The 26,691-nt window shown below is 47.1% G+C and overlaps 2 protein-coding genes across 4 annotated transcripts in view; both read left to right on the top strand.

Annotated features, from left to right (window-relative positions):
- CPD (carboxypeptidase D) overlaps positions 1–1,241 on the top strand; it is a gene marked incomplete at its 5' end in the record, with an annotated part of 32,518 nt that extends 31,277 nt beyond the window's left edge. Inside the window, one exon of the mRNA XM_082201689.1 lies at positions 351–1,241. Within this exon, the coding sequence (XP_082057815.1) occupies positions 351–577 (227 nt within the window). The 3' untranslated portion in view covers positions 578–1,241. The remainder of the gene's footprint in view (positions 1–350) is intronic.
- Positions 1,242–7,228: 5,987 nt separating this feature from the next.
- GOSR1 (golgi SNAP receptor complex member 1) overlaps positions 7,229–26,691 on the top strand; it is a 45,859-nt gene continuing 26,396 nt past the window's right edge. For 2 of the 3 annotated variants that reach the window (XM_082201947.1, XM_082201949.1), the window contains exons 1-6: positions 7,229–7,380; positions 10,765–10,885; positions 12,075–12,162; positions 15,572–15,679; positions 17,038–17,129; positions 18,931–19,005. In XM_082201947.1, the coding sequence (XP_082058073.1) occupies positions 7,344–7,380; positions 10,765–10,885; positions 12,075–12,162; positions 15,572–15,679; positions 17,038–17,129; positions 18,931–19,005 (521 nt within the window). In that variant the 5' untranslated portion in view covers positions 7,229–7,343. The remainder of the gene's footprint in view (positions 7,381–10,764; positions 10,886–12,074; positions 12,163–15,571; positions 15,680–17,037; positions 17,130–18,930; positions 19,006–26,691) is intronic. The other variant, XM_082201948.1, reaches the window with a different exon arrangement.

Raw genomic sequence — 26,691 nt, forward strand, 5'->3', positions numbered from 1 at the left:
GGGGAAGTGTCTGTGTCTGAATGTCTATTTAGGAGGCCAGAAAGTAAGACATTTCACCACTCTGGCTCTTTAAAGACTTGAGCCATTTTCTCCTCCTGTGTCCCCTGCATGCCCCATGGCTCCTGAATCTAGGATGCCTTTGCTTGCTATGAAGAACAGCTTCATATATTAATATGTGGGAGGTATTTTCTTACATAAACATGCAAAATGTAATGTTTGTAAATGTAACTTAGGTGCATGATAAACCCATGGAGTTACATGTGTCGTCTTCTGTTAAAGAAGCTTCTGCCCTTGTCCTAATGTTGATGTGTGGGTTTTGATTTCTCTCACACACAACCCCCTTTTTCCAGGGGCTACAATGACAGCTGTGATCCTGACAGCCTGCATCATCTGGTGTGTGTGTTCCATCAAGTCCAACCGGCACAAGGACGGCTTCCACCGCCTACGACAGCACCATGACGACTATGAGGACGAGATCCGCATGATGTCCACGGGCTCCAAGAAGTCCTTGCTGAGCCACGAGTTCCAGGATGAAACGGACACTGAGGAGGAGACACTCTACTCTAGCAAACACTGACCCACCCGGCAGCAGGGAAGTTCCCTGCAGAGACAGATCCTGCAACACTGAGCATTTCCCCCTTCTCAAGCGATGGACCCAGAACGTGTGTCCTCCCAAACCTTTGCTCTTGGCTCATGCCAGTTCCTGGTTTATGCACAAGGGGGGCACCTCACCCCACCCCACCCCACCCTCCAGCTGGCTTCTCTTCTAGTCAGGAGTGCAACTGGAAGCTTGGTTGCTTACAAGCCCACTCCAGGGAGGGGAACAACCAAATGGTTTTTTGGCATTGCTAGCACTTCGGCAATGTTTTCCCTAAGCCCATCTGAGACTTTTCACTCCATGCAATTATCTGTGGGAAATTCACTGTAGCTGCCAAGATGTTTGTCTAAACTACTGCTGCTCCAGCAGCATATGGAAGTCTCTGAAACCTCTTATTCTCTTCTGCCTGGGGCAGGGTCAATGGGTGCAGGGTGTTAGGAAACTGGTCTTTGCTCACTACTTAGAGGAATTAAGCTCTTCCTTCTGTTAAGAATGACTTCAGGTTAGGTTATTTTGGCAGAAGCCTGGTTCATGGTTACCTTTGACTCCTAGCAAGAGAGGAGCGTTGTATCAAGATGCAAGAATTTATGTCTCCAGTAAAGGCGACAGTTCTTTTGAAAAATAAAAAACGTGTTTTGGTTGAGTTCTCTCGCACCGATCCTGCTTCAGAAGTTCTGATGTTCACTATTTGACAATGTAGACTAGCAAGAGTCTAATGCTAGCTAGATTGTGAGCCAGAATTCCTGGCTTGGATGCCAAATGGTCCTTCGCAGCTCATTTTTTTGGATTCAGGCAGCCTTTGTACAAGCAGCCAGACTAGTGGCTTTCGTGATTGTGTATCTGTAGTCCAGAAAAATATTTGCTCCTAGTAAACCTTATTAATATGCAATTGCTTTGAAAACTCACTAGGCTACTTCTAACCACAAAAAAACAAGACCCGGGGGGGTGGGCACCTCCTTCTTGATCCTTCCTTTTTTGAGCACCAAGTCTGTAACTGCAAATCTGCTCTTCTGCTGAGATTAGATTTTGCTGCTTCTCAAAGTATCTCCAAAAAGGAGAGAGAATGTTAGTGGGCCTCTTCTGGAAGGGAAGGCACTACAGTGGTTATTCCTCATGTTGCATGGTACAAGTCTAGTCTCCCCCCCACCCCCTTCAGCCACTTGCTCGGAAATATCATTTATGGACTTTGCATATAGTGAGAGTAAAAAGCTGTTGCAAAGCTGACACACAATTACCACAAGCTTCGGGGAAGGGCTGCAACTCAGTGGTAGAGCATCCACTTTTCATATAGACAGTTCCAGTTTCAATCTCCAACAGCATCTCCACATAGGGCTGGGGATGTTCCTCCTGCCTGAAACCCTGGAGAGGCACTGCCAGGCAGTGTTGACAGCACTGAGCTAGATGGACCAAATGGTCTGGCTTGATTTAAGGCTGCCTCCTATTTTTCTGATGTTTTACGTTTCGCTGTTTGGGCTAGAAAAATCTCTTAGAAGGTAGACCAGCTCCCTCTTTGTACATGATGGATATGTGTGTGTCTTTTGTTTCCTTGTTAAACGTCACCATTTCTTAAGCCTTGTTAGCTTCATTTGGGGAAGGCATCAGGGTTAAAATCCAGTCAGGTGCACGCTCGCTAGGGGTCAAACCATGAAGCGGATGAATTGCAGCCGAGTGAAGCTGGGCTGTTATGAGGGTTGGGGAATGGAGAGGATCGTGGTGATTTCTGCATTGCTGCTGCCAGGCAGGACTGGACAGGCACCACCCATTTGCAAGTATTTATCTGCTGGGTGACGTCCTCTTGCCAATATGTATCTTTGTGTCATGGGCTCTTACACCACCTGTGTGGGAAGATGCAACCTGTCACGGAGTCGGGCTAACAAAACAGACCAGTTTTTTTGTTTTTGTTTTGAAGAAAGATAATGAAATCTGTGGGAGGTAGACAAGGTTCAGTCATTCATCCTTTGCTAGCTTTCTTATTGGAACTTGGCTAAATACTTCCACCTATACTGGCTCAGTTTGTTGTGAGAAATGCTTATAAGTCACCCTTTGCCAAACTAGTCCCCTTCACATGTTTTAGACTGCAATACCCATCAGCCCTGGTCAGCTTGTCCAAAACCTATGGAGGACACCAGCATGGCAAAGGCTGGTATAAGTGATCCACAAGGCCTAAACCAGATGCTTTTCTCAAACCTCATAAAACTTGCCATGATTGGGAACACAGTGACTGGGATTGCCACACTTACTCTATGGCTTGCTGCTAAGTACATATACCATAATTATCTGAAACCCCATGAGATGATGCTTTCAGTATACCCTCTCTAACAGCTAGGGATAGAAATACCCTCTAGCTTTTGTTCTCTGTCTGGATTTGCTCGCTATAAACAGCCCTGTGATCCTCGGATGGAGGCCAGTATAGAAATTTAATAAATACAGTGGTGCCCCGCAAGACAAATGCCTCACAAGACGATAAACTTGCTAGATGAAAGGGTTTTGCGGTTTTTGAGCTGCTTCGCAAGACGAATTTCCCTATGGGCTTGCTTCGCAAGACGAAAGCGTCTTGCGTTTTTTGCAAGTTTGTTTCCTTTTTCTTAACACCGTTAATACAGTTGTGACTTGTCTTCGAGGAGCAACTCATAGAACGCGGTGTGGTAGCCTTTTTTGAGGTTTTTGGTGATTTTTGGAGCTTTTCCAAAACTTTTCCGACACCGTGCTTCGCAAGACGAAAAAACTCGCGGAACGAATTAATTTCGTCTTGCGAGGCACCACTGCAATAGTAATTGCATTCTGCCAGGGTGCTCAAGGCTGTTTACAGTTGTAAAATACTAAACTGAGTAATATATAAGATGGCCTCTCAGGCAGACTGATGTTCCCTTCAGGATTTGAGGGTAATATGCTCCCTGGCCTGGGCTTCTTTAACTTCAGTTTCCCTCCTTCTTAAGTAACTGCAGGGAACATGAACCCTGGGATCCCCAACATGGTGCCTGTGGGCTCAGACACGTACACATCTCTTTGCACCCACAAAGGTCCCCTCCCCTCTCATTTTTATCCCTTTTAAAAAGTTGAGGTGGTTTGGGGTCTTGCCTGCTTTTCTGTTGTTTGGGGGGGGTTATGTTTTTGCCCCTTTAAGGAAACGCAGTGACCAGCCTTGCCAGCCTTATTCCATGAAATGGGTATTGTGTGGTGCCCACAACAGTTTTTTTATTTTAATTCCACATGTGCCCCCCGGGCATCAAAAGCTTGAAGACGTGAGTTAACTCTGTCCCTGTCATATCAGCCAGGATTGGATTCTATGAAATCAAGTTCCTAAGTCCATTAACAATCTTCCTACCTGTTTTATCCATCCCAAAATACTGTTACAAGAGTCTTCAATGCTATCCTAATAATCTTCTGCCTTAATTGATGTTTGGCTTTTAATATATAATCTTCTGAAGTACAAATTATTGAGTGTGGATTCCAGATATCCTTGTTGCCATATTATGGGTCTTGGGTTGGGCCTTCCTAACGTATATTTAGACGATTCTCTCCCTGCCATTCTTCCTCCTAAACTTCCCAGTTGGCAATAAGGTGGTATTTGGGTGGGGCACCAGACCTCTTTGCAGAACTTGTTTGAAATGTAGAATCTCAATGTGGAGGCAAGTCTTGCCTTGATGATCACAGGTGGCTGCCTCTGTTTGGTAGCTATTATGCAAAGTTGCTTAAAGAACAACAAAAGTGTGTCCTCCTCCTGCTCTGTGCGACACCTTATGCCTTTGGAGGATCTGGTGTTTGCTTCTGTGGTGCGGAAGAGTGGTCTGCAACTGCTGCTGGTGTGTAACCCATCCCTGTCTTAGTCCATGCACTGTTGTGCCTTCAAAAGCAAAGTTTGAAATTAGGGGCTTGACTTGGGAATGCAAACCAGTGGGTGTGAATGGGGGGGTGGGGTGGCTTGATGACTCTTCTGTGAGTGTGTGTTGGGTTTTTTAACATGTACACTGAGCTCTAATCTGTATAAAACTATTTTATGACGTCTCTTCTTCCTGTGTCTTATTTGCTTCACCGCTGGTTACATTCCTTGGTGTAGATCAGAGTTTATGTGCGGGGGCATCTTTTTCCAGATCAAATGCAAAATACACTCATTTGTTCCTGTCTTTTTGCCATTGTGGGGTGGGGAGGGAAGTTGTGTCCTTCCTGTTGTTGGACTGCAACTCCCATTAGCCTGATCACTGGGCTGGTGGGAATTGGAGTCCACACCTGCTCCAAAAGCTTTTTGCTTTACTCTTCCCAAAGGGCTGTTCCTAACGTCCATTATGGTGCCAGGGGCACATTTTAGAATTCTCCCTTGAAATAACATGGAAAGTGCAATGCAGGCGTCTGCTCCACCTGTACAAGTTGCTGGAAGCTTTTTTTCTTTCTTTTTCAAGCCTTCGGTACAGTATTTATGCTCCATTCCTGTCCTCTTTGCACACCGATCCCCAGCACAGGTTCTATAAGAATATCCAACCACATTAAATACCCATTAAACAAAACTGAAGTGCTCAACATACAATACTTAATTGCTCCTGCGGCAATAAATCACCAGTGGCCCTACCATTGCTCTCTATCAAAATTCTGGGCAAGGGTGGAGTTTTTAAAAACTTCCACCTAAAATTAAACATAGGTTGCTACTTTAGCTTGAGAAAGGGAGGCACCGCAGACAAGTTTCCAGGTAGTATGAGTCCTGCTGTATTGTTTTTAAAAAGGGTTAGCCTAGTGGTATTGAAACAGGACAGCCCCTTCATGATAGGAATACAGCATCTGAAACACACTGGGACCACCAGCTTGTTAAAGCAGTAGCCCCTTACACAGGCTTTAGGGGAGCTGAATATACAACGTCGCCCTATTAAGTTAGATAACTGGCCTGTCCGCTCCACTGTTGCATCTCTTGCGTGGCAGTGGCTCAGTCAGAGAGGGGATTTACACACAAAATTCCTTAAGGTCCTTTTGAAATGAAATTTGAAGATCAAACCTTCTGCAGGCGATGACTACTAGCCTGTGTTTACAACAAAGTTTTCATACATTTTAATGCTGCAAAGGAATGGACTTTCTCAGGGACAGCTTTTATCACCAACCAGCTCCTACCTACAATATACAACAGAGCCAGTTACATGCCCTGCACCAAGCAAACTAAGCTGCTTGCTATAAAGCCATAACTAAATGGCATTGGTTTTATGTTCAGAAGGGCCCAGCTTTAATCCACAGCATCTTTCGGTCACTAGGATGCTTGGTTATCAGCAAGTAACAAACATGGAATCAAAATGGGATGGATATCTTTAGTTGTGGTGCAGCAACAGAGATAATCACAAAGGCCTCCAGTCTTTTTCAGTTGCATTTAAACTAACTCCTCCAATAGGCAGTCTAATGTGATACATCAACGATCAGTTTACCTACAAGATTTCCGTACCCCAAATGTGTCTGTTCAGCCACTTTGATTGGCAGAATTGGCACTACCACACCACAGGTGTCACATAAAATATCCCTCCTGAAAGTTGAAGTAATTTTAATCTGTTTTAGTATTTTAAATTTTGCTTCTTTTAAGTAATTTCGTCGTCCTCGAGAGGGGGCAATGACAATAAAGATATTGTTGTTGTTGTTGTTGTTATTAATTTTTCTTGATTTTACTGTTTTTTATTTTGTGAACCTCTTTCAGGTTTTTATTTTTTAAAAAATATAGCGGTGTATAAATTTTATAAAATAAGTAAGTAAATAAATGCAGTAGTGATGAAAGTTTTTTGGACAATGCAGAGCTGGATGGACCCAATGATCTGATTTGGTACACGGTGGCTTCTTACATGATGCACCACGTTGACTTCCTTGGAACAAAGCTGGGTTGTGTATGTATAATGATAAATAAATGAATCAATTAATTAGGCTGCAATCATAACCTTATGGGAGCAAGACCCATTGAATTATTCAGCGAGAGCCTCTGCAGAGTATTAGTAAGTGTCATACTAGGACCTTGAAGAACAGGGTTCAAATCCCCACACAACCATGGAGATCACTGGGTGTGACCTTGGATGCCAGTCACTTCCGCCCAGAGTGGGGGGGGGGTGCAATCAAGTCAGATGGGTGGGGAACAAATTATTATTATTATTATTATTATTATTATTATTATTATTATTATTTTATTATACACGCCACCTTGAGCTCCCTGGGGAAAAGTGGGATAGAAATAAATTCATTCATTCATTCGACGGCTATTTCTTTAATACCAAAGCGGTTTAACAATAGTACATAAAGCCATACGATAAAACCCATGGGTTTTTGTTTTTTTTAAAGAAAAATCCGATTACACCTGAATTAAAATTATACAAAGGCATAACGAGGATCGCACGGTATATTAACTTGTCTTTCCGCCCGCCCTCTTCCACCCTCGCAGGACCGAGTTTCAGATGGTAACCTGGGCGGGGCAGAGATCCGAAAGCCCAAAGTCCGCTCTGCGGGGTGCGGGTAGCTATTACCGCCGGGAGCCGCCGAGTGGCGCTGCCGCGGCTGGCGCTCTAGGAATCCCCACTCCACCGCCGTTCCTCGCCATCTCTATGGTTTCACCTCTACGCTCCATCGCCCTCCTTTCCCGGCCTACGGTTTCTTGCAACAGCCCTTGCTGTCCTTCCCCATCCCCATCTCTATGACCCGGAAACGCCGAGCGGGAAAGGCGCTCTGGCCTGCGCCGCCTCTGTAGCCCAGCGCGCTGCCGGCCTAGGCCGCCGAGGGCTGACGTTGGACAACAAAGATGGCGGCGGCGGGGGGCAGCAGCAACTACTGGGAGGGTGAGTAGGGCGGGACGGGGGGAGGGTGGGGCAGCAGGGGAAGAGGAGTGAGGGGTGGGAGAGGGGGAGGGGGAGCTCAGCTGGGAGGGGGAGGGAGGCTCCGGGTGAGGGGCAGCAAAATGGAGAGGGGGCCATTGGGGTTGTCAAGGGAGGGGAGGCGGCGCCTTGGTCCTGGAAGGCCTCATATTCTGCGACTGGGGAGGGCGAGAGCTCCCCCCTAAGTGTCTAGGGGGGGGGGCCAAGCTCAAGAAGGGGAGGGGGCTGAGGCGGGGGGAAGGGGGCGCTTTGGTTCTATTGGGCCTCATTTCCGGAGGAGGGCTGGGGAAATGGAGTGGGGGGGCGTGGTGAGGTGTGGGGCCCAACACAGAGCATCAGGGGCCTTGTTTCCAAACAGGGCCAGCAAATGGGAGACCCACAAACAAGACATAATGGGTCGGTCTCTCTCTCTCTCTCACCCACACACGAAAAGTGCTCAGTGGTACACTGCTCCTGTGTAAGGAGGCTCTGTTTGATTGCCACAGCTAAGGGTTAACTGCTGGAAACGGCAGGAGGGGAGAATTTCTGTGACGCTAGGGTCCTGCTTGGGAGCTTCGTCCGTTGGGTCATCTGCTCATTTCACTGGGTCTGCTCTGAATAGGTTATGGGGTGTTAGGGGAGGGGGTCATATCTCGGGTGGGGGACACGTCATGCTCATCCTGGGGTGGTTTGTCCAGCTTTGGTCCCTACCCTGCACTCGGCTCTCACCTGTGGCTCCTGGAAGCTGTCAGCACGCAACAGTGGTCGCACCCCAAGAATGGCTTTGACTGACTGGCTAAACCAGGGGAGGGTAGCCGATGGGTCTCTCAGAACCTTGGTGAGATAGGGACTTCCATTGCGTGCAAAGACAGGCCCAGCAGGTTGATTGGATGATACCAATAGTGAATTCAACAGTCAGGAAGGCAGTTTCTGCACGTGCTGCAGAGGAAAGTGAGGGGCAGATGGGGCTTGTCAACCTGGGAAGGTAGCCCATGTAGGAGAAGGAAAACTCTAATCCTATGCCTCCGCTGCCTTGTGGGATATATTTGGGAGAAGAAAAGGCTCACGACTAAACCCTTCACAAATCTGGAGTCCTTGAGACAGTTGGATGGTGCTTTGTATGCCTCCTTCTGGCAACTCCAGCAGCCAAGCTGGTGCCAAACATCTTGCTCTGCTTTCCTTTGGACCACCTCAGCGAGGCTGAGAGGGGATATTGTTGTCTGGGCAACCCAGCACCTCCATACACACTGGACTTTGGGGAGGTCACTTCGATGCAGCGGTCTTCACTTCACCCCAAGAGGGCACTCCATTGTCTCTTGAGACAGACAAATGCCAACAAGAGCTCTGAATAAATCTTAGTTGAATACCACCTGTTTATTTATTTGTGGCGTTTATATAGTACTTTCATGATACATTTTGCTTGTTTGTTGCAGTTATTTGCTTTCTTTTTGTTACAAAAAGTGACTTTAAGCGACTTATAAAACAGTTCAAAACCAAAGCAAAATAGAAACCTAAAAACCCATTCATATGTATAAAAGGTGGGTCTGGTGCATCCCACCCCCTGAAAAGAGGCCACAAATATCTAAAAAACCCCAAATTAAGAGTCAAAGACCTGGGTAAAGAAAAAAGCATTTGCCTGGTGCCTTAAGGTAGCTAGTGATGGCACCAGTTGTACCTCCTTGGGGAAATCAGGTAAGGTAAAGGACCCCTGGACAGTTAAACCCAGTCATATTCGACTATGGTGTGCAATGCTCATCTCTGCTTTCAGACTGAGGGAGCCGGCGTTTGTCTGCAGGCGTAGACACCTTTTCCAGGTCATGTTGCCAGCATGGCTAAACCGCTTCTGGTGCACAGGACACCGTGATGAGTGCCAGAGTGCATGGTAATGCTGTTTGTCCTCCCACTGCAGCGGTACCTATTTATCCACTTGCACTGGTATGCTTTTGAGCATTCCATAAGCAGGGAGGCATCACTGAAAAGGCCCAAGCTCGTGTCACTGCCCTGCACAGCGTCCTTGGAGGGGGGCACATGGAGAGAGGCCTTGGATGCTGAATGCAGGGATTGGGTTGGCTCATGTGGGGGGTAGCAGTCCCTGAAGTATTGAGGTTCTGAGACACACAGGGCTTTATAGGTCGAAACCTGAAAGGTGCCTGCAGGGAGGCAAATGGTTCAAAAGCATTTATATGCCCCTGGCACCCTACTTCTTGCTTTCTCCCACCTCCCAGTAATTGGTGCTAAGAGGGACCCTGCCATCTGAATTGCACTGATAGACACTATATTTTTATGGCTTAGTGGATTAGACTGAAGGTTATCTGAAATATCCTGTTTTCCTGTGGATTTTGAAGCCAGTTTTATTTTAAACGTGGAGCTTTTATGCACTGTTTTCCTTCATGAGAGTACATTTGTTTCCAGGAGGTTCATAAGTAGGCACTCCTCTCTGGTGTTCTGCCCCTACTCAGTTAGTAGATCACAAGATCCTTAATGTCAGGGTTGTGGGTTCAAGCCCCATGTTAGGCAAAGGTTGAACTAGACGATCCTCGTTGTCCCTTCCAACGCTATGATTCTGTGACCCCAGTTTTTATTTACTTATTATAATGCTGCATAGCCTGTTTTTCTCAAAAATAAAATAAAAAGGGCCATAGCTGCACGGCAGAAACCCTCGGTTTCAATCCCCAGCATCTCCACCTAGGTCTGGGAATTGCCTCCTGCCTGAAACCGCAGAGAGCTAACTGTCAGTTAGTGTAGGCCGGGCTGAAGCTAGAGGGACCTATGGTGTGACTCAGTGTACAGCAGCTTCCCATGTTCAGTATCTGGAGAGCAACAGGTTTCCCACCTCACTAGGGTGATGCAGTGAGAGAGCCAGTGGGGTGTCACAGAGTACTCAAGAGTCCAGGGTTCGAATCGTCACTCGGTCATGGAGTTCCCTAGGCGACCTTGGGCCGGTCAGTGCCTCTCAGCCTAACTGACCTCACATGGTTGCTGTGGAAATTAAATGAGCAGCAGGAAAATCATTTATGCTACCTTGAGCACCCTGGAAAAAATATGGGATCTAAATGCAATCATTTAATCAGTAGTAGAAGCACACATTTTCTGTTCTCTTCAGCCTGTACACTGTTAACATTTCCAAAGCAGAATGCTTTCCATTTTGCTGATCCGTGACAGATCATATTAGAAACATTGCATCTCATTACACTGTTGAAATTCATATCCATTTTCGGAAACAGAGCTAAATGAAGCCCCTTCCTTTTTGCCCTTGAGGGCTTAGGAGCAGCAAAGGGTGTGTGTAGGTCTGTAGGGCTGTGGATGTGTATGTAGGGGTGTGTGGGGGCAGGAAAGGCTCACTCCCCCCCCTTTCTCTTGTTGGTGCAGATCTGAGGAAGCAAGCCCGGCAGCTGGAGAATGAGCTGGACCTCAAGCTGGTCTCCTTCAGCAAGCTCTGCACAAGCTACAGCCACAGCAGCTCCCGAGAGGGAAGGCGCGACAGGTATAGGTACTACTGTCCTACTTTTCTTTTGTTTTTGACATTTTTACCATTTCAAAATAGTTTTTGTTTTAGACCTGTCTTTTCTCTATTCTTTTTGAGCTTCATTACTCAAGACTCCTGCCTTGTGGCTTACCTGACACAGTTTAGGGGTTGTGGTTGTGCCCCACCCACAATTCCTAATTGCTTTTACACTACCTAATGAGGCTACTTCTAGGGAGAGGCTTTGAGGGGCCAGGCAAAGAGGGACGTTCTGCTTCCGGGTTCTTCCCACTGCTTCGCCTAGCTGCTGCTGGCCTGTCCTGAAACCATAGCATCTGGGGTAGCTCATCAGAGCTGTACTTTCCAGAATAGATGTCAGGAGCCAGAGTCAAGAGCAATAAAACACCTGGTGTCAGTGAAGCTGACTCTTTATTCAAAGGAACCAAAACGGTGCAGGCCTAGTGGTCACAGCAACTCTTCCCAGTAGGTTTTGCCCCACTGCTCCCTAGGACTCCTTCCCCTGCAACCTAAAGCTCCTTCGTCTTGTCTCTCTTTGCTGTGCTCTCTTAATTCCCCTGTGTGTTTTGGAAGACCTACAGGGAGGGGAACTGGTCACAGCAGTAGGGGGAGACTCCCTGGCTGCTTCAACAGCCCTCCTCCACTCCTCTCCAGCTTCCCCTTCTGCCTCTGATTCTGCACTCTTCTGCCCCAGCCTCTTCCTGCTCATTAAACCCTGTTACCTATTCATCTTCTGTCACCTCCTCCTCCCATTCTGCTCCTTTTCCCTCTGACCACTCACTGTCCTCCCACCACCAATCCCTGGGCTCTGAGCCTTGTTCCTTTGAGGGTTCCCCGGCTGGTGCCTCCCAGCACTACTCTGCATCCAGTCAGTCCATGATAGCAGGAAGCCACAGCTCAGCATCATGGCAGTTTAAAGGAACATGCCAAAGAGCCTGGCAACAGCGCTTTTCCTCCTGTGCCTTTAAGGCCCAGGAGAGCACTGTTTTTGCTCCCTCTCTGCAGGTGAGAACCACAGAGGCTGGCATCAGCACCTGGGATTCTTGGGCATTTGCCTGTGTCCCATTGGTTTCCCCAGCATTAACAGGGCCTTCTGGGTTGCAGGGTCGCCCGTGACATTTTGTGACAATTAGGTGCACCTTTTTACTCTGCCATAATATTTACAGAGGGGTGTCTGTCTGTCTTTCTCATCACTCAGCTCCGACACAACCCCTCTTCTGAATGGATCAAGCCAAGACCGAATGTTCGAAACGATGGCTGTGGAAATCGAGCAGCTCTTGGGGAAGGTGAGTGGGATTTCAGCCAGTTAAATTCCCAGGCCTCTGTTGTGACCTTCAAGGTTTTTGACACAAGTTGCTGCTGGAGCAGCTTAAAAAACAACGGTGCAGAAAGTGGTGGCTCTGTTTCCTTAAAGTGTGTTTTCTCCCATGAGCAAAAAAGTCATCTCCTGCCTGGAATGGATGCCTTTTCTGCTTCAATTCCCTTATCCACCCCCCTTTTTTAAGTTGTACTCTACTGCTGTGATGCAGACATTAGGGAATTTCTTAACTGCTAAGAAATTAGTGATTAAATTAGGACTGAAGTCAGATGCAGATTGATGGTCCAGGGGCCCAGCCAGTTCTCTCCTCATTCCATGAGCATCTTCTGGAATGACCTGATTATATATAAGTATTTATCTACAGCTAGGTGGCTGTAAATCATCAGAAATCCCAGAAGCCTAATTTCATAGGCGGTAAGAAAAGTCCCTTTTATTTAAATTTAGGATTTGCTGAAACAATTTTGAAATTTTGGATGCAGAAAGGGGAGGTTTGGGGGAGTCCGAGAAGTGAGGTTTATGAAAAAAAGGATATGAAATTATACATGTTTGTCTGTCTTTTTATTTGTTTGTATTGTGTATAAAAAATTGTAAAACCAATAAAAATTTTATTAAAAAAAGAAAAGAAAAGTCCCCTTTAAAGTTGTTGTTGCTGCTGTTAAACAGTCAGGAGCCAGAAACCCTTGCCAACCTATTGCAAGTCACACATGTTATATATTTTCCTTTATATACCATCTTGGAGAGCAATACTTGGGACAATTTTAGGTATTTTATGTTAGTTTTATGCTTTTTATTCATTTTGGTTTTACATAAGGCACAAAAATAAGAAAATTGCTGTTAGTGAATGATAATATAATTATCTCATTGCTAATAACAGGAACCCTCAATGCGTATCAAATTGCAGTTTTACATAATTTAATTTAGATTTGTGCAAACTCATTTTATTTCATCTCCTTTTCATTTAATCTTTGTTAAGAGGGGAAGCTTTTTCTCCCTTTTTAAAGAGGCATGTTGTGATCTGCCAGGGTAACGCAGCATTTTAAGATTACTTATGTTATATTTTATTTGAGTAAACGTCCATTGACGGTGTCTTGTGTTAGTTTCGTACTGTTAAACCTTTTTTTGGTTTGGGATAGTCTGGTGAAGGCAAACAAACAAAGGAATCTATTACTGCTGCACATCCATCCAGAGATGTTCCAGTAGATCCCGACATTCTTTCCATCCACCCCAATTTAAACCACCCGGAGGATCTTGGAATGGCCTCTTTGCCTCCACCAGAACTGTCTGGTTGCTTTTCAGTCATGGGTTTTGCTCTTTACAAGCTCAATCCAAAGGGGGAGGCCTGAAAAATGCCAGCGTATTTCACCCACACAAGAGTTGCAGTGCAAGGCTGGGTAACAATACCTTTTTTAAAATTCTAAACACTGATCACTTTGTCTGATTTCACACTTTGTCATTTTTGAAGCACTTTGACATTGTTGCTGCTTATTTTACTGCTGATAGTTTCTTACCATAGACAGCCCTCAGATACATATTCTAAAGAGTAGTATGTTGTTGTTGTTGTTTAGTCGTTTAGTCGTGTCCGACTCTTCGTGACCCCATGGACCAGAGCACGCCAGGCACTTCTGTCCTCCACTGCCTCCCGCAGTTTGATCAAACTCATGCTGGTAGCTTCAAGAACACCATCCAACCATCTCATTCTCTGTCGTCCCCTTCTCCTTGTGCCCTCCATCTTTCCCAACATCAGGGTCTTTTCCAGGGAGTCTTCTCTTCTCATGAGGTGGCCAAAGTATTGGAGCCTCAGCTTCACGATCTGTCCTTCCAGTGAGCGCTCAGGGCTGATTTCCTTCAGAATGGAGAGGTTTGATCTTCTTGCAGTCCATGGGACTCTCAAGAGTCTCCTCCAGCACCATAATTCAAAAGCATCAATTCTTCGGCGATCAGCCTTCTTTATGGTCCAGCTCTCACTTCCATACATCACTACTGGGAAAACCATGGCTTTTACTATATGGACCTTTGTTGGCAAGGTGATGTCTCTGCTTTTTAAGATGTTGTCTAGGTTTGCCATCGCCTTTCTCCCAAGGAGCAGGCGTCTTTTAATTTCGTGGCTGCTGTCACCATCTGCACTGATCATGGAGCCCAAGAAAGTAAAATCTCTCACTGCCTCCATTTCTTCCCCTTCTATTTGCCAGGAGGTGATGGGCCCAGTGGCCATGATCTTCGTTTTTTTGATGTTGAGCTTCAGACCATATTTTGCGCTCTCCTCTTTCACCCTCATTAAAAGGTTCTTTAATTCCTCTTCACTTTCTGCCATCAAGGTTGTGTCATCTGCATATCTGAGGTTGTTGATATTTCTTCCGGCAATCTTAATTCCGGCTTGGGATTCATCCAGCCCAGCCTTTCGCATGATGAATTCTGCATATAAGTTAAATAAGCAGGGAGACAATATACAGCCTTGCCGTACTCCTTTCCCAATTTGGAACCAATCAGTTGTTCCATATCCAGTTCTAACTGTAGCTTCTTGTCCCACATAGAGATTTCTCAGGAGACAGATGAGGTGATCAGGCACTCCCATTTCTTTAAGAACTTGCCATAGTTTGCTGTGGTCAACACAGTCAAAGGCTTTTGCATAGTCAATGAAGCAGAAGTAGATGTCTTTCTGGAACTCTCTAGCTTTCTCCATTATCCAGCGCATGTTTGCAATTTGGTCTCTGGTTCCTCTGCCTCTTCTAAATCCAGCTTGCACTTCTGGGAGTTCTTGGTCCACATACTGCTTGAGCCTTCCTTGTAGAATTTTAAGCATAACCTTGCTAGCGTGTGAAATGAGTGCAATTGTGCGGTAGTTGGAGCATTCTTTGGCACTGCCTTTCTTTGGGATTGGGATGTAGACTGAAAGAGTAGTATAGAAATCCTCAAAAGACGGTGGTCTGAGTTGTTTGTGCACAAATTGCATCAAACTGTACTGACTCCACCATTGGAGCCCTATATCTCTGTATGCCTTCCAGTTCCTGGGAACTGCAGATGGGGATAATGGTGCTGTTGGGCTTCTCGCTGGGGCATCTGGTTGGCCACTGCAAGGAGAGGGGGCTGGATTGGCCTGATTCATCAAGGCTCTTGTAATGTTCTGAAGTCCCAGAACAGCACTGGCCCAAAACACAGATTATGGAACTGTTGAGCATTTGTTTCAGAAAGCCTGTACGCTTGTTTCAGAATGCCTTCCACACCTGCCACCAGGATTTCTGCCAGCCTTGCTCTTTGTTAAAACAGCTGCTGTGTGCTCCAAAAAGCAGTGGTTTCCCTTTCCAAATGCATGCTCTTAACTTTCCTGTGAAGAACCTGTGTCCTGTCCAACCTGTGTGCTCCCTTTTTCCTTCTCGCAGCTCACGGGGATAAATGACAAAATGGCCGAGTACACCAACAGCGCCGGAGTCCCATCCCTCAATGCGGCTCTGATGCACACCTTGCAGCGGCACAGAGACATCTTGCAGGTAGGAAGAAGCTCTGGGCGTGACGCTCTGGTGTTTGCCAGACTCGGTGGCTCTTTCAGCCTGTTTAGGGAAGTTTTTAATGACTGATATTTTAATGTATTTTTAATCTTTTCCTGGAAGCCGCCCAGAATGGCTGGGGAAATCCAGCCAGATGGGCGGGGTAGAAATAAATTATTATAGTGCAGGGGGAACTATAGTTCCCAGAATTCTTGGACGGGAGAGAAATGTGCTTTAAATGTAGAGCATTACAGCTGAACCAGGAATCTTGTTCTGTTTCACTTCGAACAAACCTTGACCTTTCAACGAACACCAAACATTGACTATGGATTTGTTTTACATTTGTCAGTTAGTTTGATCATTTGTACGTGCTCTATCCCTGTAAGGTAGGGTGTTACAACTGCAGAAGTAAATACACAGCAGTCAAGTATTTTAAAAAAAACATATGTTTTGTAAAGCCTGCAGGTTGTATCCAGTGAGGTGGTAAGTTAAAGAACGCACAAGCTGGCAACCTTGCTGTGAAGTAAGTTGCACAATCTATCGTGCAATGTGTTTCTGCTGGCAGAACTGTTTCATTGCCTTCCTCCATTGCACAACGTTAAAACTCATCTGTCCTCTAACACAAGAGCCTTTGCACTAGCGGACAGAGAACGTTGGATACAGTCCTGTATGTCTTAAGAGTAGCCAGTGGTCAGGTTTGATGATCAGTTCCCTGTTTCTTATACATGGAGAGGCAGTCTCTTGGATAAGTGGATCCCAAGCCTCATAGGGCTTTTATACATCAAAACCAAGACCTTGAATTGGGTAGCTAATTGGCTTCGGGTGCAAATGCTTCAGAAGCAGTGTTTCCATGGTCCCTAGGTGAGAAGCCTAATGGAATTCTCACAGCTGCATCTTGCATTAGCTGCAGCTTCCAAGCCGTCTTCCAGGGCAGCATAGTGGGAACAAGGCCACCGTGTCATGTATGAAGTTCCGAACATCTGCTAGAAAATAAATGTGACTCTGATCCTGTTCTTAAATGGGTTGCAGCCGCAACTGTTAGGCTAGAGTAGGCATCTACTGAGCCAGAGTCCTTGGTAGAGCTGTTTCTGTGTGAGCCTTAGTTTTACACTTGGTACATACATACTATAAGACAGTCGTCCCCAAGCTGGCACCCTTCAGGTGCTATTGGACTCCAGCCCTCTTCATCCCTGAACACCGTTTGCAGGGCCTGCTGGGAGTTGTAGTTCAGAACATGTGGAGGAGGTCAGTGGGTTGGGAAAGGCTCTCGGAAGATTTGTAACGTTTTGAGCTTCATCCTTAGAGGAAGAACCACGCTTCTCAAAGTCTAACATGCTTGAAATCTTTTGCTCTTGTTACAGGACTACACACACGAATTCCACAAAACCAAAACCAACTTCCTGGCAGTGCGGGAAAGAGAGAATCTCATGGGTTCGGTGCGGAAGGATATCGAGTAAGTTAGCACTCTCTGCAGTCGTTAGGGAGCGTGGCCTTCACCCGAGTTCCACCAGGGCAGAAAGGCATTCTTGGTGACCCAGAGCCCAAGGGTAGAGAATGCTTTTCAGCCTGAGGGCCACATTGCCTTTTGGGCAGCCTCTTGATGACCACAGGCCACTGGTGGACAGAGCCAGAGGAGAAAGTGACTGGGACAGTGAAGGTTCGTTTCTACACACACCCCTCTCCCAAGTCAGCAGAGAGGCATGATCGGAATTCAAGGACACAGGATGGAGGATGCAAAGCAGGGCCAGCGAGGGCAAGGCCTAGGGGGAGTCCCAAGGGCCTAATAAAAAGGCCTGGGGGGCCACTGGACTCCCAACTCCCATCACACCCAGCCAGCTTAGCCTAATGATCAGGGACAATGGGAGTTGTAGTCCAGCAACGTCTGGGGTGGCAAGATTGAAGAAGTCTGGTGTTACGGAGTTAGCTTTCAAAGGCAAGGCAGATCTCTGCTCTTTGTAAGAGACACCAAAGAGGAGCAGGGGGAGAGACGCAGCAAAATTTTCTGTTCCAATAAAACCTAGTCTGACAGAGCATGGAAAAGATAGTTTGCCTCATTCCCAAGAAAAATATGCCCTGGGAATTTCTCTTTTGCTTCCCCAAAGCTGTGCAGGATTTGCCAACAGGGAGAATCGGATCTGTGCTTCATGCAAGGAGCCACTCCCTGCTTGTGTTTTCCCACCAGCAAATATTTACTTTCCTGGAGGCCACTGCTGTTCTGAACTGAGCTCAGCCTGTGGCTGCCTTCTGTCTGCTGAGAATAGCCTTTTGCCCTCCCGAACAGCAAAAGTAGCACTATGTTGCTGCGATTGGCAGCTGGCTTTTTCACAGGGGCTACAATTTGAATTGCCCAAATGGTGGAAGGAGCAGCGAGGCTGACCCCTGCCTGTTGATTCACTCCCAGGAAACTTGGTGGCACAGCCAACATTCTGTTCTGCTGGGGCTTGGGGCCTGCAGACACTGTTAGAAACTGAGATATGTAAAGGTAAAGGAACTCCTGACCATTAGGTCCAGTCGCAGATGACTCTGGGGTTGCGGTACTCATCTCGCTTTATTGGCCAAGGGAGCTGGCGTACAACTTCCGGGTCATGTGGCCAACATGACTAAACTGTGTCTGGCAAACCAGAGCAGCGCACGGAAACACTGTTTACCTTCCCACTGGAGCGGTACCTATTTAGCTACTTGCACTTTGATGTGCTTTCGAACGGCTAGGTTGGCAGGAGCAGGGACCAAGCAATGGGAGCTCACCCCGTCACAGGGATTTGAACCGCCAACCTTCTGATCAGCAAGTCCTAGGCTCTGCAGTTTAACCCACAGTGCCACCCGCATCCCTGAGATATATAAACTAGGCACCAAATGGCTCCTTGAACCAAGATTACAGCCACCAAAACAGAATGCCTAGTTGCCATTTTGTGGCAAGGCGGCTCTAAAGTCCTATTTTTCAAATGATGGACTGACTGTGATTGATTACCACTTAAAGATCTGACTAGTTCAGATGAGAACCTTGAGCGAGGTTAAGAGCTTTGAGAACTTAAAGAAGAAAAGTCCCTTGATCCAGGGACAGTCCACATTTATACTGGCCTATTGCCACCTCTTTTTCTTAATGGTGACATGGACCATTCATAATGTAGGAATATTCTTCTGTGATCTGGGCAGTGGGGCGGGGTAAGTGAAGACAAGCTGCAACAATTAACTATAACATGGTTCACTGCTCCTGCAATCTCATTTTGGGGGGACTTTCTACCTGTATCTTCCAGGTCCTACAAAAGCGGGTGTGGCGTCAACAACAGAAGGACAGAGCTTTTCTTAAAGGAACACGAGCACCTTCGGAAGTAAGTCTGTGCCTTGTATCGGATTATTCCTCAAAGAGAACCACTTGCCACCCACGACACCTCCTCTCATAACCCACTGTTTCCTACATCCAGGGGACGTTTCCAGCGGCAGCGGCGGCCGTGTTAGACTCTTGCAGCCAGAAAAGCCAAGGAGCCTTGTGCCACCGTAAAGCAGTGGTGGGCACTGCCCATTGGGCCTGGTTAGGCAAAAAGCAGGGAGCCCAACAGCAGGTGGCGCCAGAGCCAATGACAGCCAGAGAAAACCAATTCTGGCTTTGTACCTGTCCTCCAACCTGCTGATTTCTAGGAGGGACAACACTGAGACTAAAGAGGAGGAAGATGGCAGGCAGGGCAACCTCCTGGATTGGTTATGAGTAGAAAGGCAGGCAGGTGAGGGGCTGGCTGAGAGCAGGCGCTGGTTGGTGGGGCACAGTCTCATTCATCCAAATGGACAATGTGACCCTGCTGGCTTGGGCTGATGGGAGCTGTAGTACAAAACAGCTTGAGGGCCACCGGTTGGCAAAGGCACCCTTGCTCAAATGTCATTTTTTTACAGCGGTACTTAGCAATGTACAGCTCAGTTGCCTACACAGACTTCCCTTACATTATTTAGAGTGTTAGGGGGGAAAGCAAATCAGTGAAAACGCTTTTTAAAAAAACAATGTACTGATTTCACTGTGCCTTTGAAGAGCTGCACACACAAATAATGTGCTTCCCAGGGATAATGATATTATTATTATTATTATTTCACTTTTAGATTTTAGGCATGTTTCTGTCCCTTCCCATTGCACAGCTTCACTTCCAGTGTGCGCCTTCATTAGGCTTCTGATTAATTTTATGAAACTGCGTTCCTAAAAAAAATCTGCAGGGAAATGTGATAGCAGCAGGATGCTTTCTGCAAAAGCCATAGCAGCATGTGGGCTCCAGGGGGCGCTCTTCCCCTCGAGAAGAGCCGTTCTCCAATATCTGCTCCTGGTGAAGGCAGTTTTGTTATTTTCTGTAATCAAAGGTGCATGAAAACCTCTTACAGGAAATGGCTTTTAAAATTTTTGCTTGGTTGTGATAGGCCAAGGAATCTGATAAACCGTGTCTGTGCATCCCTCAATTTCCCCATGGGGCTCTCGCTGGCATTTGCAAAGTTTGGAAGGGCTGAGGGAGGGGCATCCATTGATTTTCACTTGCTGGATGTCTATTGCGAACGGATAATGGGCAAATGTTATTAGTTAGGAGTGTCCTGAAGCTTTGAGCACCTTCTGGCTTTGAAACGTCGGTGGAGGAAGGGAGCGTGCAGTGTGGTGTAGTGGGTGGAGCAGGAATAGGGGACCTGTGGGCTATTTGGTGGCTGCCTTATAAGGACTAGAAACTTCATATTTAAAGGCCAAAGTTCTTAGCAAGCGAAATTCTGCACCTGATACTACATTCTGCAGCCTGTGGATTTTTACTTCCGTTGTTTTTGAGGAACTTCGGCACAAATCCCATTGTGACAAACAAGGGGCAACTCCCATTTATCATGGTTTATGACAATTTCTGTGCCAGATTGATTCCTGGTGCATTGTGGCCGCTCATGCATAATTTGCAGGTATCGCAAATTTGCAGGTATAGCACCTGTCAGGCAAGTCCCCAAGGACCCATTTATCTTGAATAGTCTTAATAAGAAAGCGCAAGACTTTAAATGTGTGTGTGTGTGTGTGTAGTTTGATGGATATGCCACAAATCTTGACGACTAAAAAAAGACATCTATTCATCACATCTTTTCTAATATGGTTTTTGACCGAAAGCTAATTGAGTTGGCTGCTGAGGCTGATAAAACACTTTCTCAATCCATCTTGTGGAAGACAACCTCCCTTTCCCTTTCCAGGTTGATAGAGGACAGGTAGATTCCCTTCCTCCCTTGGGTTTTAGGAAGTCATCCATCTGTTTCTGGCCAGATGAGAGGAGCAGTCCCTCCCCTCCACCAGAAGTCTAAGAATATGAAAAGATAAGAACTCTGCTGGATCAGGCCAAAAGGGGGGGAGGCATCTTAGTCCAGTATCCTGTTTTCACAGTGGCCAACCAGGTGTTGTCTATTGTGTGAAATCCACAAGCAGCCATCAAAAGCCCTCACTGAGTTTGTCTAATCCTCTTTTCAAGCCATCCAAGTTAGTCTCCGTCACAGCCTCCTGCAGGAGCGAATTCCATAGGTTAACGATGCCTTGTGTGAAGAAGATGGACTTTCTTTTATCTGTTCTGAGTCTTCCAACATTCACACCCCAGTTTTGGCGTTATGAGAAAAGGAGGAAACTCTTCTCTGTCCAGACTCTCTTTAACTTCTCATGTGGCCAGATTGAATACTTTCACTTGACCCGGGGATCCAGGCACTGCCCTCTTTCCTCGCGGCCCAGCCCCACCTCCTTCCTCTGCTTAATTGCCGCGGACGTTTGCGGCACTCTGGGTGGGTGGCTTGTCAGGATCGATGCAGCTCTGGCCCTGCTGCTACAGGACTGGAGGGCTTTTCTGGCCGGAAAGCCTTGCGCTCCTAATGCAATTTCCTTTTGAGAGTGGGGCTCTCTAGCCCGGAGCAGAGAGAGAGAGAGAGGCAGCAGCTGTAGTGCGGCAGCTTTAATGGTGGGGATTTGCAACCTTGCATCATCCCAAGAGTATTTTGCCTGTAGCTCGGTGGGCATTTTGCCTATTTTATTATTATCATTTACAAAAATGTAATATCCAAGGCTTTGAGGCTAGAGTGCTTGCATTATTTGAAACCATATAGAAGATACCTTGTGGTTACTGATTCCTCAGCTGTAGTTCCCCCTACCTACCCTGATTGCCAGCTGGATGGTACCCTTCCAAGGTCCGGCCTTCTTTCGTTTTCCCTACATGATGTTTTCAAGCAGTGCATTTTCCATCCTGCTCCATCTCACGGAAAGGCTAAGGGGCCCTTCAGCAGCGTTCGATTTAGACAGGCCAGGTGGAGGAATCGGAAAACCCCACCAACGCCTGTGCAAGCCTTGATGTATGTCGACGGATTCTCTGCTCGGGAATTAGCTCTGTTGTTTCAGCCTTTGCAAAGGAGACCGCAGCTGCTGGGCAGCTTCCACTCAGGAGCTTACTTTACCGGTAGCCACAGATTAATGGGCTCGTTTCCAAACACACAGGGTTGTTTTGCAACTGTTCTTGAAGCCCCTAAATATTCATTTCCATTTATTAGACTGATTTGTCGCTTGTCACCCAAAGGTCTCAGAGCATCTTACAACAAAAGAAAGATATACATTACATAGTACCATGGGGGGAAAGTTGGGGGGGGAATCATGTAATACCTTAATATTTCATATAACATGACATCCATTTTTTTAAAAAGTGAAATAATAAACAAAGCGATACTCAGATCCACTAATTAACAAATAAACGAAACCTCAACCCTCCCCCTAGACCCAAAATCATTCACATTGAACCAACAATTTCCCCCCTTTAACCTCCCCACCCCACCCAGGAGTCTGGGGCAAGGCCAGCTATTATAAATCTGTGTCCTCCAGGGATGGTCCCACGTTTCTCCTCTCCCTGCAGGAGGTAGTACAGTGGTGCCCCGCAAGACGAATGCGTCGCAAGACGGAAAACTCGCTAGACGAAAGAGTTTTCCGTTTTGGAGGTGCTTCGCAAAACGAATCTCCTATGGGCTTGCTTCGCAAGACGAAAATGTCTTGCGAGTTCCTGCGGGGTTTTTTCCTTTCCCCCCCTTTTGCTAAGCCGCTAATCAGCTGATCCGATAAGCCACTAATAGCGCTAATCCGCTAATCCATCAATGGGCTTGCTTCGCAAGACAAAAAAACCGCTAGACGAAGAGAATCACAGAACGGATTCTTTTCGTCTTGCGTGGCACCACTGTAGTAGCAAAGCAGGAAGATGGTAGCTGCTGATGGGGGTGCAGATGTCAAGGCTGGCTATTCCGAATCAGGTGGGCGGGTGGGAGGGAGCAGGGTCCTCAGGGGATGTATACAGGCAGCTCCCATTTTGCACACGCGGCCACTGAGGCATATGCCATTTTTGGCCCCAGAGGAAGGTGGGGCAGAACATCTGCTTTGCATGCAGAAGGTCCCAGGTTCAATCCCTAGCATGCCCAGGTAAGGCTGGGAGAGAGACTCCTGCTTGAATCCCTGAAGAGCTGCTGCCGGCCAGTGTAGTCCTTGCTGAGCTAGATGGGCCAACGGACCGACTTCGTTTCAGGCAGCTTCCAATGTTCCTATTTAAATTAGCCTTTAGTTCAAAACCATGAAGACTGGGGTCTTTCTCTGTGTTACGGGAAGGACCAAAGCATCTCCTTTGCATGCAGAAAGTCCCGGGTTCAATCCCCAGGGGCGTCTCCAGTAGGGCTGGGGAAAGGCTCCTGCCTGAATCCCAGGAGAGTTGCTGCCGGTCAGTGTTGACAGTATTGAGCTAGAGGGGCCAGTGGCTTGACATGCTGCCTTGGGCTGGTGGGAGCCATAGTCCAGAACATCTGGATGGTACCCAGTTAAGTAAGGCCAAGTTAGAGCCTTAAGCATTAAACCTGGCGCTCCAGACTGCTCTCTGAAACAAACAGGTCACCAGTGAAGGTGGCGTAAACCCCAGAAATTGTGGCATTGGGAGGGACCCCCGGGAGTCATCCAGTCCAACCCCCTGCAGTGCAGGAATCTAGCAGAGCATCCCTGACAGATGGCCGTCCAACCCCTGTTTGGAAACCTCTGCTGAAGGAGAGTCCACCCACCCCCTTTTGAGGCAGCCCGTTCCGCAGTTGAGTTGGAATCCGAATGTTTGTTTGCATTCGGGTTGCCCAGGCAGAGATGCTCCTCTGCCCATCCTGCGTATGAGTAATAAGTGTAGCAGCTTGCTGGGTTTCCTTGATGACCAGCTCTGCAAAGCACCTCTCCCTTTCCCTGCCCCACTTTCCCCAGCTTAATACCCTTTTAGGCGAGCAGAGTAAATAATTCATCCATTTGTGTGGTTCTCCCCCCCCCCCACGGCCTTCCCTCCTGTAGCGGGCGAGGCTTTCCATCAAATGGAGGCACAGGGCTGGGTGATGAATGGACAGGCTTCAGCTGCTTCATCCTGCAAAGTGCTGGGCTAAGAGGAAATGAGTTTGTCAGCTCAGCACTCACTTCTCTGTGTGTGTGTGTGTGTGTGTGTGTGTGTGTGTGTGTGTTTGGAGAGTGTAGCCCTGAGAGCTTCTGAAGCTTAATGGCTTGGGGGGGGGGAGTAATTTCCTAAATCAGCACTGAAGGAATTCATTTGTATGTGTAAAGTGTTTTTTTCTGGGGGCAGTATAGAATACCAAGGGTGGTTAAAGCCTGCCTTCTCTCCATGAAGACCTGGTTTACCTCTGAAGGGTGGAAGCTCTTGACGTCAGGCCTTGCTATGTGGCCTTCCCTGAATGCCTGCAGTTCTGCTCCCCCCACATGGAAAAGGTTCAGAAAAGGGCAGCCCAATGTGTTCAGGGGGGCGTGGAGCAACTCCCCTATGAAAGAAGCCAATTTGGATGGCTCTAAAAGAGGATTGGACTTATACATGGAGGGTAAGGTAAAGGTAAAGGGACCCCTGACTGTTAGGTCCAGTCGTGGCCGACTCTGGGGTTGCAGTGCTCATCTCGCTTTACTGGCCAAGGGAGCTGGCGTTTGTCTGCAGACAGCTTCTGGGTCATGTGGCCAGCATGACTAAGCTGCTTCTGGCGAACCAGAGCAGCGCACAGAAACGCCGTTTACCTTCCCGCTGGAGCGGTACCTATTTATCTACTTGCACTTTGACGTGCTTTCGAACTGCTAGGTTGGCAGGAGCAGGGACCGAGCAACGGGAGCTCACCATGTTGTGGGGATTCGAACCGCCAACCTTCTGATTGGCAAGTCCTAGGCTCTGTGGTTTAACCCACAGCGCCACCCGCGCCCCTATACATGGAGGGTAAATAACAACTATTATTATTATTACTATTATTATTATTATTATTATTTTATTTTACTTTTTATATGCCACCCATAAGACTGGGTTGCCTCAGCCACTGTGGGTGGCTTCCAGCAAAATATGAAAAGCACAGTAAAACATCAAACATTTAAAACATTTTCATAGCTATCTGGTGGGCCGCTGTGGAAACAAAATGTTGGACTAGACGGGCCATTGGCCTGATCTTCTTATCTTTTTATCTTACAACATTTGGGCATTGGTGTCTCTTAGAGTAAAGGCGAGTCAAGGGAGGGCATTCTACAAACAGGGAGCCACCACTGAAAAGGCCCTGTCACAGGTCAATGGCCGTCAAGCAGAGCATGGCTTAGAAGCATGGCCCACCACTGGAAGCAGGAAGCTGGTCTGGGGAGGCTGGCCCAGTAAGGCAGCAGAGGCAAGCAGTGGGATAACCTGGGACCTGGTTCTTCACGGGCAGCACAGGTGCCCCATCAGGTCTGCAGGTCATTGAGGGCTTATTCCAGGGTTTAGCTTTCCTAGGCAGTGGCCATGTGGAATAGGTATTGGTATAGTGAGGGGTTTTTTTAGCCATCCATGCCCATTGCGTACAGGAACCAGCAGGAAGTGACGTCTACTGATTCTTCTCCTCTGCACCACTGTTGTGAAGGGTAGCAGACTGGTGAAGTATGAGGAGAAAGTCCAGGGTGAGACCCCCTTGGTGGGGTGGGGGCCCCTGGCAGATGCCCTGCTATATTGACCGGTGGGGCCACCCCCCACTCCCCGTCTCCCCCCTCAGAGTTCCCATTTATGGAAACAATGGCTGTGATGGAGGAGCACAGTTACATAACGGAGCCAGGCAGGTCCTTGAACAGCTTAATTAGGGTTTTTCTGCGTGCCTGTGAGTGCGTGCGCTCGATGCTCCAAGGGGCAAAGGAGCTCTCATGGGCTTCCTTATTATTACCATTACTATTGTTGTTGGTATTTATAAATAACCAGCATGAAAGGCAGATGCAGTAGAGAGAGTGGGCTTGCTTGAGCATCATTAGTACAGATAACAGCCGGTCTTTTATGTCTGTACGTGCATTTCTTTCATCTGTTTTCCCTGGCAAGGGATTTACCATATATATATATATAAAAATCAGAGCACAAGAGCTAGTACAGCAGTTTTACATATATATATATAGAGAGAGAGCTCTCATGCACGCACAATAACTCATGCACCAGTTTTCTCTTTATATATGCTGGCAACTCCCTGTTTGCATATGGGTTGCGTTCCTGGTCATTGCAAATGCCAGCCCATTCCGCCACCTTCCGGGGCCAAAAGTGGTGTGCATGTTAGCAGTCACACATTAATTGGGCACATGCAGAATGGTCACTGCTTGTATATCAGAACACAAGACCTCATGCAGCAGATTTCTGTGTATATACTAGAACAGAAGAACTCATAGAACTGTTTTCTCTCCCGGCCTATATACCGTATTTTTCGTTCTATAAGACGCACCAGACCAGAAGACGCACCTAGTTTTTGGAGGAGGAAAACAAGAAAAAAAAATATTCTGAATCTCAGAAGCCAGAACAGCAAGAGGGATCACTACGCAGTGAAAGCAGCAATCCCTCTTGCTGTTCTGGCTTCTGGGATAGCTGTGCAGCCTGCATTCGCCCCATAAGACGCACACACATTTCCCCTTACTTTTTAGGAGGGAAAAAATGAGTCTTATAGAGCTAAAAACATGGTATATATCAGAGCACAAGAACTTAAACAGCAATTTTCAGCAATTGAGACCT

Source organism: Podarcis vaucheri, assembly GCF_965113315.1.
Source record: "Podarcis vaucheri genome assembly, chromosome: 15".
NCBI lineage: Eukaryota > Metazoa > Chordata > Lepidosauria > Squamata > Lacertidae > Podarcis > Podarcis vaucheri.